General features: G+C 46.2%; 1 protein-coding gene across 6 annotated transcripts in view; it reads left to right on the top strand.

The window, feature by feature from the left end:
- The window catches only part of CORO2B (coronin 2B), a 213,898-nt gene that overhangs the window by 34,791 nt on the left and 162,152 nt on the right, over positions 1–16,955 (top strand). For all 6 annotated transcript variants that reach the window (XM_085849393.1, XM_085849396.1, XM_085849394.1 and 3 more), the window contains one exon: positions 13,816–14,013. In XM_085849393.1, the coding sequence (XP_085705519.1) occupies positions 13,816–14,013 (198 nt within the window). The remainder of the gene's footprint in view (positions 1–13,815; positions 14,014–16,955) is intronic.

Raw genomic sequence — 16,955 nt, 5'->3', positions numbered from 1 at the left:
GGGAGCGCCGGACAGAGCTCGTCGACCACGCCAGGGGCACGAAGCCAGGCACAGCTACGCTGACATCGCGGCTTGCCCGCCATCGCGCCACGAGGGCATGGGTAAGACCCTTCGGTCTCGTGGACCTGGCCGCTCATCCAGGTTCCATGCGCATTTGGTCCACGAACCCAGTCTGACTGAACCCAGTCTGACGTGTGAACCACACATGTACGGCCACGCGAGAGCAAAGGAACGGCCTGTGTGGTTGTTGCTTCTGGCACGCGGTTTGAAAGTTTTTTTTTTTTTGCATGTACGGCCACGCACATACGGCCACGCGAGAGCAAAGGAACGGCCTGTGTGGTTGTTGTTTCTGGCACGCGGTTTCAAAGTTTTTTTTTAAGTTTTTTTTTGCATGTACGGCCACACACGTACGGGCATGCATGTCCCGGCACGCACCTACGGACATGAACTAGTATATAAAAATATTGTTACAGTTCTAGGAACCGTATGCATACAAGACATACAGTTGTCCCGAAGTTAGTTATGCCATTAAGTATATGTGCAGATACAACCCTCCTTGTGTGTAGTGGGAAGCAAAAGGGGGTGCATTGCAATGTATTTTTAGTTTGATGAATATATCATCATATCCCCTCCATCACGATCCACTGTCCATCTGCTGTCTCCGGAGCCTCGTTTTTCCGAGGCAGAATCTTCACGTCCGCAGTTCTTTTTCGGCTTCCCCAAACGTTCCGATTCAATCTTGGTTGTACCACCGTCCACCTTCCTCAAACACGCGTGGAGTGGGCGGGCTTTCCCGGCCTGGCCGAAATTCTGACCAGAAAGGGCGGACCCCATGAAGGCCCTGTTCAATCAGGGTGGATGGTGACGTCAGCTTCCCCAAGGCCCCTCCCCGAGCTTGGGGATCTATAAATGACAACACCATCCTTGGGGTAGAGATATATATATATATATATATATATATATATATATATAGATATATAGATATATAGATATAGATATATAGATATAGATATAGATATAGATATATAGATATATATATATAGATATATATATATATATATATATATACATATATATATATATATATATATATATATATATATATATATATATATATATATATATATATATATATATATATATATATATATATATATATATATATATATATATATATATATATATATATATATATATATATATATATATATATATATATATATATATATATATATATATATATATATATATATATATATATATATATATATATATATCTATATATATATATATATATATATATATTGGTGGGTTCGTTGGCTGGTTACAAAGAAGGAAGGAAGGTCGTTTGTTGGTTGAAAAAGGAAGGTCGTGATCGCGGAGTGCCTGCCCATGTCTCGCCTCGGTGGCCCGTCTGTTGTGCTGGTCCGAGTACACCCGACCTTGACTGGGTCTCTCGTTGGGTCCTGTCTGCTGCCCCGTTCTCCCTTGAATGCTCTCCACCCGGGCTCCTTCGCAGACACGGTCTCCACACGTTCGGATGTAGGCCGAACTGCACGACCTCTGTTGGGTGCCGCACCACGGAACATCCCTTCTCTCGGAGCGTTCAGGTACCTAAAGAACTGCGACCTCAGCTCCCTCCCTCCCTGGCTGCAGAAGTCTTTTGCCATTCAACTGGGTTTATTTTGTCTGTGTGGCACCTGTCCTTTAAGTAGAATTGTATAAGTTTTTGATCATTGTAATTCTTGCCGATATTATTCTCACGCCAAGTCTGCTCTGTGTCCTCTTTTGTAAGTTGCTGTAAAATTGTCGCACTACATCTCTCTTCTGTCCCTTGCATAACACACCAATAAACCTGTTCTTGTACCACATGAATTTCCTCGCTTCGTGTAAATAAATTCTTGTAGAAATGTTCCCAGTTCGTTTTTGTCTTTTCCTTCATTGGTCCAGCGTGGTTCGGAACTAAGTTTAGCCGGGTCTTTATCCCCGATAATCTATTCATTCTAGCCGGTACGTCCTTGGCAGTTCCGCTCGGCTGCATCCAATCTGGAGTTGGTCGTTGGTAGAGTGATCCGGTTCAGGCAAGGCGTACCGAGGGCATGGTTCCCCGGTAGTCAAAACCACGTGGTTAATTAGGTAAGTTGGTTCTAGACAAGAAGACCCTATGCTACGCGGTTGAGGTATTGGCATTCACGGTCGGTTAAGCGACCTATCGCGTCATGGAATTATCCGTGAGCGACGGCCTACAATTCCAGGAGTCTGGTGAGGGACGACGTAACTTCTCCCACCGAGTGGTTGTTCTCGCCACCGGATCCCGGCCCGCAACAACATATAAATACATATATATATATATATATATATATATATATATATATATATATATATATATACACATACATATATATATATATCTTCTTCTTCTTCCTTCGGCTACTCCCGTTAGGGGTCGCCACAGCGGATCATCCTTATGATCCGCATAGTGATTTGGCACATGTTTTACGCCGGATGCCCTTCCTGACGCAACCCTGGTCGTCTCTTACGACACAGGGATATGGTACACCTATTTTAACCGGGGTATACACCGGCCCAGTATACTGGTACTCATTTCGCCGACCTCGGAAGGATGACAGGCTGAGTCAACCCCCTGGTGTATTAATTCAGTGGCCCAACGGGGCTTGAACTCGGGACCTTTTGGATCCCAAGCCGCTGCCCTAACCACTGCGCCAACACCAGGCTCATACATATATATATATATATATATATATATATATATATATATATATACACATACATATATATATATATATATATATATATATATATATATATATATATATATATATTGTTACGGAAATGGCCCTTCGTATGCTACTAAATATAGGAGTAGTCCAGATCCTCTATTAAATGCATGTTTAGCCAGGTTGTTCGGTCTCTGACATTACATGTGTTTCGGGAGGTGTTACAGGCTGTTATTTGTTTGTGCAGTGGTGGTGTACCGAGAGCTTCCTCTTCTTCCTTCCCCTCTCCGGACGATAGTCCCCGCCCAGTCGGTTGAGGGGGAGTGGCCTGGAGAGGGAAGCGGAGCTGGGGGGAGGAGTTTGTCGGCTTCGTAGAGGGGCGCGCCCAAAAGGAAAAGGTGGTAAGAAACTGAGAGGACGGAGTTGAGCAGTCGGGCTTCGAGGAAAGCAGAAAGAAGAAAAGCCAGTAGTGATTCTGCAGAGAAAGAAACTGAGAGGATGGGTTGAGTAGTCGGGCTTCGAGGTGGGAAGGCAAGAGAGAAACGACGGGTGTTGAGGCGCGATCTGCTGGTTGAGCAGTCGGGCTTCGAGGCGAGCATGCGCCGGGAAGGCAAGAGAGAAACAACAGAGCCTCTGACTGTCCCTACTCACCTCACGGCTCGACGACGTCTTGGAATCCCATGGACCCAGCCTGCTGGAGACCGGCACCTCGATTTGGCCTTGTCTGGTGAACAGGCCAGGCCTGGACTTGTATGCTGGACCTTGTGAGAAACTAGCTGAAACCCATCGTCGACCTGACGGTCCTGTGCCATCGACATTGCGCGGGGTCAGAACGTGCTTAAGAGGACATGCGCAAGCAGTGCCTTGAGAAGAAAGATTACAGCACCGCCATCTTGCCACGCGCGTGCTCGAGCTTGGGGGCTCGAATCCGTGGACATTGGCTGATTATGAGTGACATTCGTGCTTTTAACACTTTCCTCTCGTCCATGAAACATCACCAAGTACTCTGTTTTGTCTGCATGCTGTCTATGACCTTTCTGCATGTTGTTTAAGGTATATCTCTGTAGGGACCCCTTCGAAACCCGTAATCTGTAGTTCCCTAGTTAAGAACGGGTTATAGATTGATAAAAACATTGTCGTGAATATTTTGCTTGTGTTGTAATGTGTTGTAATGTCCCCCGATGTTCCCCAATAAATCTGGCTGATTCGTATGAAGTTGCCGCTTTGGATTAATTTGTGTCGCATCGAGGAACGATCCATTCGATTGGTATATAAAACCAAAATGATTACAGACTGGCAGAAAACGCTCGGCATCTGACAAAACCAGTCTGTAACCGGGGTCTATTTCCCCAACTGGTAAGGTCCAGGGGGTACGTTGGTATCGCGATTGAAGACGCATGACCTGAGGCCTGTGCCGAGCCAGCCGGCGTTATAAACCCCGGAGACGACGGTGGTGAGGGTGGCACCGAATCTGTAACGTTTGGCTATCAAGAGTCGGGTGAGAAACCCCACGCTGAGTCGTTAACAATATAATTTTTATATATATATATATATATATATATATATATATATATATATATATATATATTGTTACGAATCTGGAACCCATCACACACAACAGCCAGAGTCCTTATAGATCAGTTATATCGGTATGTGTTTCTAGGTATGGTCCCGTCCTCTGTTTAATGGGTGATTAATTGTGCTTGCGCTGTGAATTATTTTATGGTTAGGATTTTTACATCAACAACAATGACAACAACACTCTGCTCGTGGCATTGTCCGTGCTCTTCGCTCCCTCGCTGGCATGCGTGCGAGGGCGGGATTCCATGCCCCAGGTCATGTGGATTTCGCACCAAATATGGTCACGAAGCGTTTCGGTCTGGCTTGGCCCAAATATGGACATGGAGCGTTTCATTCTGGCATCGTGTCAAATAAGGGTATGCGTCATTTTCCGCCCAATGGGCGATGCGCGGACCAGAGCCGGGGCGGTCCTTTACAAGAAGGTGGAGCCGCGACACACCATCCACCAAATGAGAGCAGGCAATTGGGGAGCGGACCCGCCCAGAAAAACGATGGGAATTCATTGAAGATTGCGTCCCGTCTGCTCGAGTGCGCTTCTGTCTGGGTCTGCGGCTGACTGCATCCCGCGCATCCGAGGCATCTTGTCTGGCACATTACTTCAAGCGTTCGACCATCTCATCACGGGAGATCACCTTATCTCGCCTCCTCTGGGTTCAGCTGCCCTGGTCCGTTCTTTGGCGACTTGTGCTCCGGGAAGGTGCAGTCGTCCAGCCGTGCGAATGCGGCCAGGTAGCCAGCATGTTCTCTTCCCTCGCAGCTGAAGGGGCAAAAAAGACCTCGAGGTCCATCTCTTCCTGGGGTATGTGTGTGTGTGTGTGTGTGTGTGTGTGTGTGTGTGTGTGTGTGTGTGTGTGTGTGTGTGTGTGTGTGTGTGTGTGTGTGTCTGTGGGCCCTATCTCTAAGTAGTATTGTTTAAGGAATTGCTTGTACATTTGATACCTTTCTTTATTCGTGATAACTCTGCTCTGTGTTCCCCTCCCCGATTATTGTTATAGATAAATGTCCCAGCTCGTTTCTGTGTTTCTTTTATTGGCTTAGCATGGTGCGTGTTGAGAAATAGTGAAGCAGTAAATTGTTCATTTGGACCGACAGGCCTCGGTAACCATCCGCTCCGGTTACACACAATTCGAGCACGGTAACGGTTCGTTCCGCTCGAGGCCTGTCGAGGGTGTGAATTCCCCGGTAAGCTTTGCTGTGTTGGTACTTAGGTATATTGAAGTTTGGCAATTAATCCTACCCCATGCGGTCAAATTATTGTCGATTCATAGTCCTGTAAGGGACCCGTGCCTTTCGGACTTATCCGAGGCTCACGACCTAAATTCCGGTTTATTCGGAATTCCCTACTGCTAAATTCCCTACTGCTCCCCCGAGCGGTTGTGCTCCCCACTGATACCCGGCCCCACTACAATATGTATGTATGTATATATATATATATAAAATGTAAACATATATCCCTGTGTCGTAAGAGGCGACCAGGGTTGCGTCAGGAAGGGCATCCGTCGTAAAACATGTGCCAAATCACTATGCGGATCATACGGATGATCCGCTGTGGCGACCCCTAACGGGGGCAGCCGAAAGAAGAAGAAGAAGATATAATATAAACATATTGCCTCAATAAATATATTATATATATATATATATATATATATATATATATATATACATATATTATAATTATATATATTGTGTATATATATATATATATATATATATATATATATATATATATATATATATATATATATATATATATGTATGTATATATATATTGTTGTGGTTGACGAAATTCGCAAACCACCATTCAGGTCCCTTAGGTGAGATATCTCTGTAAGTACATGTGTAGTTAGGCCCAAACCCGTTGTTTAGAGGGAATAAATGTCATTCATTCGGGCTGCGACCCTTCTAGATAGCCGTTTTTCTTTTACTATCTTTATTTTGGACCAGCCGCCATTACTACCACCACCAACCACGTCTCAACAGCCATCACACAACAACCACCAGCCGCAACGCCGCTTCACAACAACAACAACGCCAACAGCCACGACCTTTACCGTCAACATCTCGCTCTCGCAACCATCGCATCACCACCATTTCCGCTCCGCTTGTGGGCACCGATACTGGACTCGTGCAGGGCGCGCACCGAGCAGCGTGTGCAGAAACATCACAGCCTTTCCGAAGAAAACGGATCAAAAACGACTCACGCCCACTTCTGTTCCGTCCTATCGGCGAGCGTGGGGCGATTTGGCCCCGCCTCCAGGTGCGTTGGAGTAATATCGCTATATGCAAATTCATGGATCAAAAAGCATTCACGCCCACTTTTCCTCGGTCCAATGGGGAGCCAGCCAGAGGTGAAGGGTCGAAGGTAAAGGGTCGAAGGCGAAGGAGCGAGGCCCCGGGGGCTATAAAGGGCTGCGTTCGCTCGCCAAACGAGGCAGTCAAGTGCAGTCGGTGGAGTTGGGAAGAAGAAGCAGTAGTAGTCAGTCAAGTGCAGTTCGGAGTGGAGTTGGGACGAGTGCAGTTCGGAGTTGAGTTGGGAAGAGCCAGTCAAGAGAGGAGTCGGAGAAGGCAGTTGGACGGAGCTGTGGAGAGTTGGAGAGGTGGCGGCGGCGAAGGCAGTCGAGGGGGTGCTCATGTCAGAGTCGGGGAGCTGCGGAGAGGAGAGGCCGGCAACGCGACCGAGGTCGTGGTGGAGACGCTCGTCGCGGGACCAGAGCCAGGGAGATATCCTCCTTCCCCCGAGCATCAACAACCCCCTCCTATTTCCCCCCGCGCTGAGATAGTGCGAGAAGGGGGCCCCGCTCCCACCCCATTCCAGACACTGTCCGCGAGGCCCGCGGAGTCGGGGCGCCACCGCCATTTTGCGGCTCATCATCAGACGGGTAGGCCCGACGCGGTCTCGGCCCCAGGCCCGTCTGCCCCCATCATCCTTGAGGGTGGTCCTTTTCTTTTGCTTTGAGTACATGTGTTGTCGGCGCCGTCTGTGAAGTAAAACTGTATAAGTGTTGCCGTGTGCTCGGTAGTCGGTGGTATATCTGCATTGTGCTTTGCTTTTACATTTGCTTTTTGTGTATTATTGTGTGTTTCTTCTTCTTTTACATTTGCTTTTGGTGTAATTGTATATGTGTGCTTTCCGTTCATCGCGAAATAAATGTGCTTTATGTTGAACTGTTTTCCCGTTTCGCTTCGTCTTTTCCTTTATTGAATCTCCATCTTACTTCGCGTAAAGGGTTGGTCGTGGGCTAAAACGCCCGATAATTAATCGAACCGTCCAGGTTGATGATAACACCGCTCGGTTATCCCGATAGTACGGAACGGGTCGCTTAAAGTGGCCTGTGTCCGAAGTCGACCTGCGGCGAGGTGCGATCGCCCGGTCTACCCTCCGTGTGGGTACTTAGGTAGGTCGAATTTGGCGAGCAACCCTATCCCACGCGGGGGGCCGATTGGCACGATCGTGGTGAGGCCGAAAGGTCCACCCGTGACTAGTTCCCGGCGTTAGTCCGAGAGGGTCACGACGGGATTGTCCGTCCGGTGGGCGACGTGCCGCGATTCGAGTTACGTGGCCGTTCGCACGCTGGCGGGCGCGAATCCGCAACAATATTATGTGTATGTGTATATATATATATATATATATATATATATATATATATATATATATATATATTATATTTTTCTGTATATATATGTATATATATATGTATATATATGTATATATATATATATATATATATATATATATATATATATATATATATATATATATATATATATATATATATAATGTCACAGAAAGCTTTTGACAAGGCAGAATGGGAATGAAGCAACTGAGCTAAGTAGAATGAGTGTCGTCTTTTGTTGAGGGAAGATACACTGGTCCGGCACAGTAAGCTTTCTGGGGTTTTTACTGAAGGGGGTTATGTTACTTTCACAAGATTCCTTGATATTGTGCCAAACATCTCATAAATAATTGATTTTGTAAGTTATAAGGTCTCATTTGATGGTGCATTTGAAATGAGTGTGCCGTTATTGCAGCTCTCGTCATGTTGAAGGAGTTCAGCATGTCTGCTCCAGGCTAGTTTGATTCAAAACCAAACATAGACATCATTACTGGAACGCATCAACCTTTCCAACTTCAATGTTTGAAACCTTAGGGAAGAATCCTTTCTTGGGAAGAAAAAACAACTCAATGGGCTTTGCATTCTATGAGACTCAAATCAGCTTGAGCATGAATGATCTTCGAAGCGAAATCGACCTTCATGGTACTTGGATTGCTGAGACGGGTGTTGGAGGTTGAGAGACTATAGCATTGCTCAGTTCCAGGTATACGTGCTTCCCTCTGAGCTGTCTGCTCCTTTCAAGTTGAATCCGACCAAAACTACCATCTTGGTGCAGTGTGCGCCACATTTTTGAGCAGGCCCTTTGCTTGGTGGGGAGTTAAAGTGGTCCCATCAGCATATTGTTTGGAGACTACTCAAAAATAAATGGAATGGGATGTGTGCGAGCTGATCGGAAAGGGATGTGGATATTAAATTGAGTTGATGATGAAAACCAGGTTATAATAAAGAAGATTATTTAAGTGGTAGGTGAAGTTGGTGGTGTGTGAATCTGGTATAAGTTTGATGGACCATAAAGCCTAATCAGAGGTGTGTTCATTTGGCAAACACTTCACCAGAATGGAGCGCCCAGCACCGCTTAACATGGCAGTCTCCATGCAAACAAAGCTATCATGGTATGCAAGCATATTCTGCCCGGGCAGTCATTTTCAGTTTTACTCGATCATCTTGTGACAACTTCCCTGGAGCATATCGTTCCTTTCAGTAACTGGCAGATGCCCTTGATTTGAAAGTGGGGTTCAGCTTCTGAGAGGGGTGAGTGGGTTGTGAGTTCAGAAAGATGGCGGCATGCATGAAGTTCGTGTGTTGAGCTGTGATCAAACGCTTCACCTTTATCGGACGAGCCTTCATGTGATACAACTCAGCTGGTGACGAGGATAAATTGGCCAGTGTATGAGCTTTCTGTGAATCATGACATGGTGGAATTTGGCAAAAAGATTACTGAATTCAAAGCAGATGCTGAAGACTGAGCGCAATACACTGAGCGGCTCGGCCAGGACTTCATCGCTAATGATATTGAAGATGCTGGACAACAACGGGCTCTTTTACTCAATGCTTTGGATTTCAAACGTATGGTCTCGTGCGTAGTCTTGTGTTGCCCGCCTGTGAGTTTGGGGCAACGCTCAGGGATAGACTTGTGCGCGGTGTCCAAGATGAGTGCGTTCAATGTAGGTTGCTATCAGAAAGGGATTTAGATTTCAGAAAATCTATGGACATGGCTCAAGGAATGGAAGTTGCTGCTAAAAAAAATGTAACAGATATTTAGGGAATGAATGCCTCTGCTTTTCCTCAAGAGAGGGCAGAAAAAGTGCATAAAGTTCAGGCCTACAATCAACAGTGCAAGAAGTCCAGGAATACTGGCATCACTGCCAACCATGGTAACAGGGACACTCAACATGGGAGCAGGGGGGCAAAGTTCAATGGAAATTTCACAGGATGTTCCCGATGTTCCAGTACATTCCATACACCAGATGAATACCTGTTTAAGGATGCCGAGTGCAATTAATGACACCGTGTCGGGGCTTCTTGCCAAGGCTTATAGAAAGAAACAGAGTCCCAGTCAGCAAATTTGGGAACAGGAAGAGCAACGTGCAACAAATGTGGTGAAACATGATTCAGAAGTCGATGATGTGGACGTTTCGGACGACGTTTGTTCCATGTGTCGTGTCAGTTCTGGGAATGGGGGAATCCACCCCCTGGTAGTGTCATCTGACGTAGATAGATAGATAACTAACTAACTAACTAACTGCGGGTGTGATGTAGAATGCAGAAGCACAGCCTCATTCGCTTCCGAAATAATAATAAATGAATAACAAGAAGAGGTTTCCAAGTAATGTAATGGCGGAAGCCTAAAAATGCAGGCGGTGTATAGGCACAGAACACTGGCTTGATTGCTCGGTGCCTCATAAATAAACAACAACTCGGGTTCTGTAATGAAGCCAAAACATCCCTATTGCTTACGTGTAAATATAAATACATCGTGTTTATATCGCTGGGATAGATTCCAATTCCACTGGGCCATGAAGGAATTATCCGAGAGATCAGAAGGCCTGAAGTCTGTCCGGGGCCTACACGAACTGTGTGCTTCAGAGCGCCTGTGATGCCGAATGGCTGCAACCTTCCGACATTTGATGATGCTCTTTTTTCACACTGAAAAAAACTTACAGGGAAGTCGTTGCGATTGTGAATACAATGTAAAACCATATAGTACCTGTTTGGAGCTATTTTTTTTTACCTCACATCCTGTGGAGCCGATTATATTATAATGATATTGCGTTAAAAAAAGAATCTTTTTCCAATTTCGCTCGACATTTCGACACGATTTTTAGGCCATGTGTTCCAATCATCGAATGTGGAATCAGATTTTGAATATCAGCTTTTAAAGCCTTGGAAAAATGCCACGATTAGCTGTCTTCACACGGATATACACCTCAACACGGATTTCGCCCAAGGCAGAAAACCCCCTTGGGGAGTGAAGTAAATGAAGTCGCTACAACTGCCATCGTGTGACCGTTCATCCTCCTCTCAAGTTTGATAGCGGTTGGATAAGTATAACGATCGAATGTATCATGGTCAGACAGACAGACAGACACCAAATTGCATCATTGTTTTAGTATGATAGATGGGTGGTGCTTGTGATGCTGGGGTGAGGGAGGAAGGCATGTCCTGTAGAATCGGCAGAGCTTGTGACACAGACTTGAACTGAGCTTTATATATACATATACTAGACGACCCATGAACCCGTTGGGTTCTGCTGTGACAGCGTTTGATTTTTTTTAAAAATTAAGGAAAAAAAAACAGGGATAGCTCCAGCGAACTATACCTCTGAGGTTGTTTGCATTGATCAAATAATCCCGAAGAGTACTTGACTGAATCGGGAATTGATTTTTTAATAATTTTTTTCGTTGCCCGATTTGAACAAAACTTGATATTGCGCGTCAATGTGAAAAAAAAAAACACGGAGACAAGAAAGTCTAAGAAATTATGGTGCGTCATCTTCTAAACACAATTTTATTCATTTATGAACATGGAAGTATTGGATCAAAATGGCGATGTTTATTTTATGCTTAATAATAAATCGTTCTTTGTCTATACTAAATGTTTGTGATTTTAAAATAAATCATTTCAAGAAGAAGAAAAAAGATAGCTCCAGCGAACTATCCCGCTGAGCTTGTTTGCTTTGATCAAATTCTCCCAAAGAGTACTTGACAGAATCGGGAATTGATTTTTAAATATTTTTTTTGTTGCCCGATTTCAACGAAACTTGACACTGCATACCGCAGGCAAACGGTGCGTAAGGTGGCCCTAAAATTTTTGCTCTATCTTGTACCATCTTGGCTATATTTCGGGAATATACATACATATTGTTACGGCTGTGGAAATTCGCAGAACACCATAAAGGTCCTTCGTTCAGTTAGATCGATAAGTCTGTGTTCAGTTAGATTTCCCCACCGTTGTTTAATGGGATTTATTCGCGTCACAGGGCTGTGATCTTTGAGATAGCCATTTTTCTTTACTATCGTTATTTTAGACCAACCACCAACATCACTCTCGTCAACCGCTTCACAACAAACGCCAACCACAATTGCGCCAATCACCTAACCACCTTCCCCGCTACGCCAACTGCCGATCCCCTTCTCCACAAGCCAAACCACAACCCTCTCCGCTCATAAAACCATCTCCACCAAGAAAAAGGAACAAGGGATTCCGAGAACGCCAAGGAAAAAGAACAAGGTATACCGGTGGCACGCGGATTTTCCCGCCTGTTTTTCCCGCGCACCGCAAAGGGGAGATCGTTCGTCATTGGTCGGTTCATAGGAGCGAGGTGCTGGAAATGGGTAACACCCCCTTTCTCGAAGCTTCCCGCAGCAGCTGGAAGTGGGGCGGAGCGATAAACAGGGAGGAGCGAGGCATTGGAATTGAGGAACGCCTCCTTTCTCGAAGCTTCCCGCAGGAGCTCGAAGGAGGGCGGGGCGATGAGCAAGAAGGGATAAAAGGGCACACAGAGCGGCCGCGGAGGGAGTCTTGGGTTCGGTGAGAGAGTCGGCGGCTCGTGGTCTTCTGGTGGTCTTCTGTCTGTCTTGGTCTTGGTCTGTGGAGAAGCGGTCCATGGAGCGACCCGTTCGTTGGAGCTTGCAGTCGGTGGAGAGTCCTGGCGTGGCACCAGGAACGCGGACTGGAGGCGCCGCTCTGCCAGCTCTGTTGCGCAAACCTGCGCGTCCGAGTGAAGAGCGCCGGAGAGAGCTCGCTGGCCCTGTGGAAGGCCCAAGGCAGCCGTGGCTATCCTAGCTGCCATGGGGACAGACGTCGCGACTTGCCCATCAAGGCACCATGAGGGTGCAGGTAACCTGCAACGGTCTCGTGGGGCCCGTTCGGTCACCAAGGCTCCACGGTATAAAGGTCTACGGACCCTGTCTGACTCCCTTGTCTTTGAGGGTAGTCTTTTCTTTTCTTTTGAATGAATGTTTGTGGTGCCGTCTATAAGTAGAACTGTGTAAGTGCTGTACATTGATAATTGCTTATAGTCGGTTGTAGTGCTTTCGTTGCCTGTATACGTGATTGCATTGCTTACTGCATGCGTGTTTAGTATTCCCTGTATACGTGTGCTGTGTATAATAAATGTGCTGATTTAAATGTTAACCCGTTCGTCGTGTCCTCTTTCCCTTATTGGAACGCCATCTCGTATTGCGGAATATTAGTTGGGTTTTAAATACCCGTTAAATAGAATCGGATCCGGCGAGGTCGGGCGATATTACCCGCTCGGTTATCACTGAAGAACGGAACGAACCTATTGAGCGGTTCGTGTCCAAGCCGACCTGCGTCGATGTACGGTCTCCCGGTAGGCTACCCGCGCGAGTACTTAGGTATATCGATATTCGGCGATTGACCCTATTTTGCACGGGTAGAAAATTGGCTAGTCCGTGGTGGGATTAAGAACCCACCCGTGACAGGGTTCCGGCGTTGTTCCGGAAGGTCACAACTGAATTGTCCGTCCGGTGGGCGACGCGGCTGCAATTAGAAAAACGCGGTCGATCGCACGCCGGTGGGCGCGAATTCGTAACAATATATACATACATACATGCATACAAGATGAGAGTTTTCGTAATATATATATATATATATATATATATATATATATATATATATATATATATATATATATATATATATATATATATATATATATATATAATTGTCATGCTCCATATATTGTTACAGGCTGAACTATATAACTGTGCTTCTTCTGGATGTGTGAAGGCATCATAACGCAGTTGCCATTCATCAGCCAAAGCGAAGGAATGATTGAAATGAATGATTAAGCAATTTTTATGACTATGACCAAAGCATTTGGTTGGAAAAATTATTTTGATGTCATTGCTGAACAGATGCCGTGGCGGCCGCCATATCGCTGCTCCAAGTTTCGGCACGTGTATGGTCGGACAACATCACATGGGACGTATGAAGCCATACCAATCAGCAGTGGAGTCGGTGGGGTCCATGGCTGTGACGTGAATCCCCAATTCATCGCCGTTGTGACCGAGGCTGGAGGTGGTGGAGCGTTTATCATCCTTCCACTGAGCCACGTACGTTTGCTTTTGTAAATGTGCTCGCAGCACAATCACACTCACACAATCGCACTCACTCACACTCTTGCACTCATACACTCGAACTCAAACTCTCACTCCCACACTCCCACTCACACTTATTAACCTATAGATTTCATCTCCCTTTGAAGAAGGGCTCATGCCCCCAAAATCACTTGACATTCCTGTTTTCGTGGGATTCAGCATTTCTGTGTCAATATTTTGTGGACAGTTTATTGTAATCTGTGCTTTATGGACTCCTTTGAAAAGCAATGAATTTTTTTTTTTTAATCAAGTGACTTTATAAACACAGACTAACTCGTATCCGGATTCTGATCTCCACCAAACTCGAAACAATTCATCCTTGTCACACACAACCAACCTGTCCACAAAGTTACGTCCAAATCCGTCCATTACTTCTTGAGTTATCCTGCCCACAGACAGACAAACAAACAGACCTTTGGTAACCAAAGTAAAGATAATGAGATATTGACAGGCCAGATCAGATCTGTGACTTGCTACAGGTATCATATAAACCTGTACTAACCTGTTCCATGGTCCGGTTGTCGGCGACTAAACCATCTCCCCCACCAGGTTTCTTAGTGAGGAGGGTGTATGATATGGACACCCAGCAGGATTAAAAACAAAACATGGCAAAGGGCAGAGGAGGTCCTTGTGAGCCAACAGCCATCCATATCTAGTGCTCAACTGTGTCTACGGACATCCTCCTGCAGTTGGGTTACTTCTTATTAGGAGGTTGGTGGCAGAATTTGCACTCCGGCCACCATAACGCACTAAATTCTGCAAAACACATAAATAACGCAAACAAAACTGAAAACCCACTCCATGGGAGCCCTTCGCAGGGCAGCTCTCCAGATGACGGGAATGGGGCAAAGCCATCGGGACCCCCATTTTTTAATGATAGGAGGAAAAGCAAGGGGTAACGTTTCTGGGTTACCCCATGGAAAGTCAAGACCTCTGACTCTTTGGGTTATGGTAAATGTGTCTGAGTGGTGCTGAGGTGTCGTCCACCAGACAGCGGTCTCCTTGGGTTAACCTGAGGCGGTCCTTTGGGGTGGGTGTCTGGAATGTCCTATCCCAAAGAGAGGATGATCACTTGCCTCAGCTATCATCTGAGCTCCAGGGTTTGAACATCAGTATTGCAGCACTCTCTGAGGTTCAGAGACCGAATCGTGGTGAGATCATGGTGGGTAGTTAAACGTAGTATTAGTCTGGTCGCTCTGATCGTTACCACACCCAAGGACTTGCTGTAGCTGTAACCAATAAGCTGACTCCAATGATAATTGAGGTAACACCAGCCAACGAGCATATTATGAGACTAAGGACTTGTCACTCCTTGAGTGTCCTTTCCCCGGTCTCTGTAAATGCTCCGACTGAGGCGAGTGATCTCACTGTAAAGGACTCATTCTAAGCCATGTTCGAGTCTGTGGTTGATGAGTGCCCCATGCGAGATACTCTTCTAGTATTGGGGGATTTCAATGCATCGACTGGAACTGATAGGGATGGTTGTGAGACATGCGTCAGTCCCCATGGGTCTGGAAATGTGAACCACAATAGCAATAAGTTTTTGACTTTGCAAGAAGTCGTGAACTTAGAGTGACTGGTTCATGGATTCAGCGGCCACAGGCTCATCACTGGACATGGTATTCCATCGCTGATGGTGAGGCAAAGGAGATTGACCATGTGCTCGTTGGAGGATGATTCAGAACTGCAGGGTCTCCCGGAGTGCTCAGTTCTTCAATACCGACCACAGGCTTGTGGTAGCATCTCTGAAGTTTCAGCTTAAATCCAGGAGAATGGTACCATCCCAGCCTTGGCTGAAATGTTGGCAAGCTCGGGGATGAGAGGGTAGCTGAGTAGTTTGTGAACAGGCTGAGTGGGGATTTGGGGGGTCTTGGTGCTTTGGGGAATCCCGAAGAGTTTGGGAGTGCCTTCAAGACCACCATCCTTGATATTGCCGGTGGATGTCTTGGAACCCACCGCCAAACAAAGAAGAACTTTTGACTGGAGTTGCAGGGCCAGGCTTAATGACGGAGCTGAGCTGTTCAGGGAGTTGAGGCGTAAAAACTGTACGTGCGCTGAGGGCAGACAAGGAAGCCTTTGTGCGAGGAAGCTGTGAAGGGGGTTACGTGTGGGCATCACGTGTGGGCAAAATGATTGTCGTCCTACTTACAGGGGAAATTCACGCATTGCTTTCATCCAAGCCCGTTCCTCAGTGTACTGCAGTTAGAGTGGAGGGTAGTGGACTCTTGACAGAGGAGTCCGAAGTGAAGGCCCGCTGGGCCGATTACATTGTGCGGCTGTACCAGACTTACCCACCAGCTATTGAGTTGGATGTCAAGGGTGTTACTTTCTCTCTTGCTGACTCTCCAATCAACAATGAACTGCCTTCGTTTGTGGAAACACAGGCTGCAGTGAACCGGTTGAAATGGGGTAAAGCTTCCTCGATCTGTGGCAACCATGTTGAACTTCTCAAGGCTGGTGGAAATGCTGTACTCGTGTCGTCGCATGCAGTTCTGTGCTCTGTTTGGAACACAGGCATCAGCCCAACTGACTGGAAGAGGAGCCTTGTTGTCCCTCTCTGGAAAGGGAAGGGTGATTGCTAGGACTGCAACAACTACCCAGGGGTGATGCTCCTCTCAAAGTGCTGGGCAAACTCTTTGCTCGAATAATTCTTGATTGGGTTCGCCACCATCTACTTGAGCACCAGCGCCCAGAGCACTGTCTTTACACTAAAGAGGTCAACGAATGACCGTATCCTTGTTCATCGGGTCCTCACCAAACGCAGATGAGAGCTTCAGCAGGGGCTGCTTGCAGCCTATGCTGATCTCCGCAAAGTGTTCAATTCAGTGAATCAGATGCTGACTGTAGGATTCTCTGTTTTCATGGAGTGCCAACAAAACTGATCGATGTGATTTCTT

This window comes from Eptatretus burgeri, chromosome 12 (assembly GCF_056783735.1).
Source record: "Eptatretus burgeri isolate ZD-2024b chromosome 12, Ebu_testis_v1, whole genome shotgun sequence".
Classification (NCBI taxonomy): Eukaryota; Metazoa; Chordata; class Myxini; order Myxiniformes; family Myxinidae; genus Eptatretus; species Eptatretus burgeri.
Note: the sequence above shows the minus strand (reverse complement) of the source record. Positions and strands in the feature narration are given on the sequence as shown.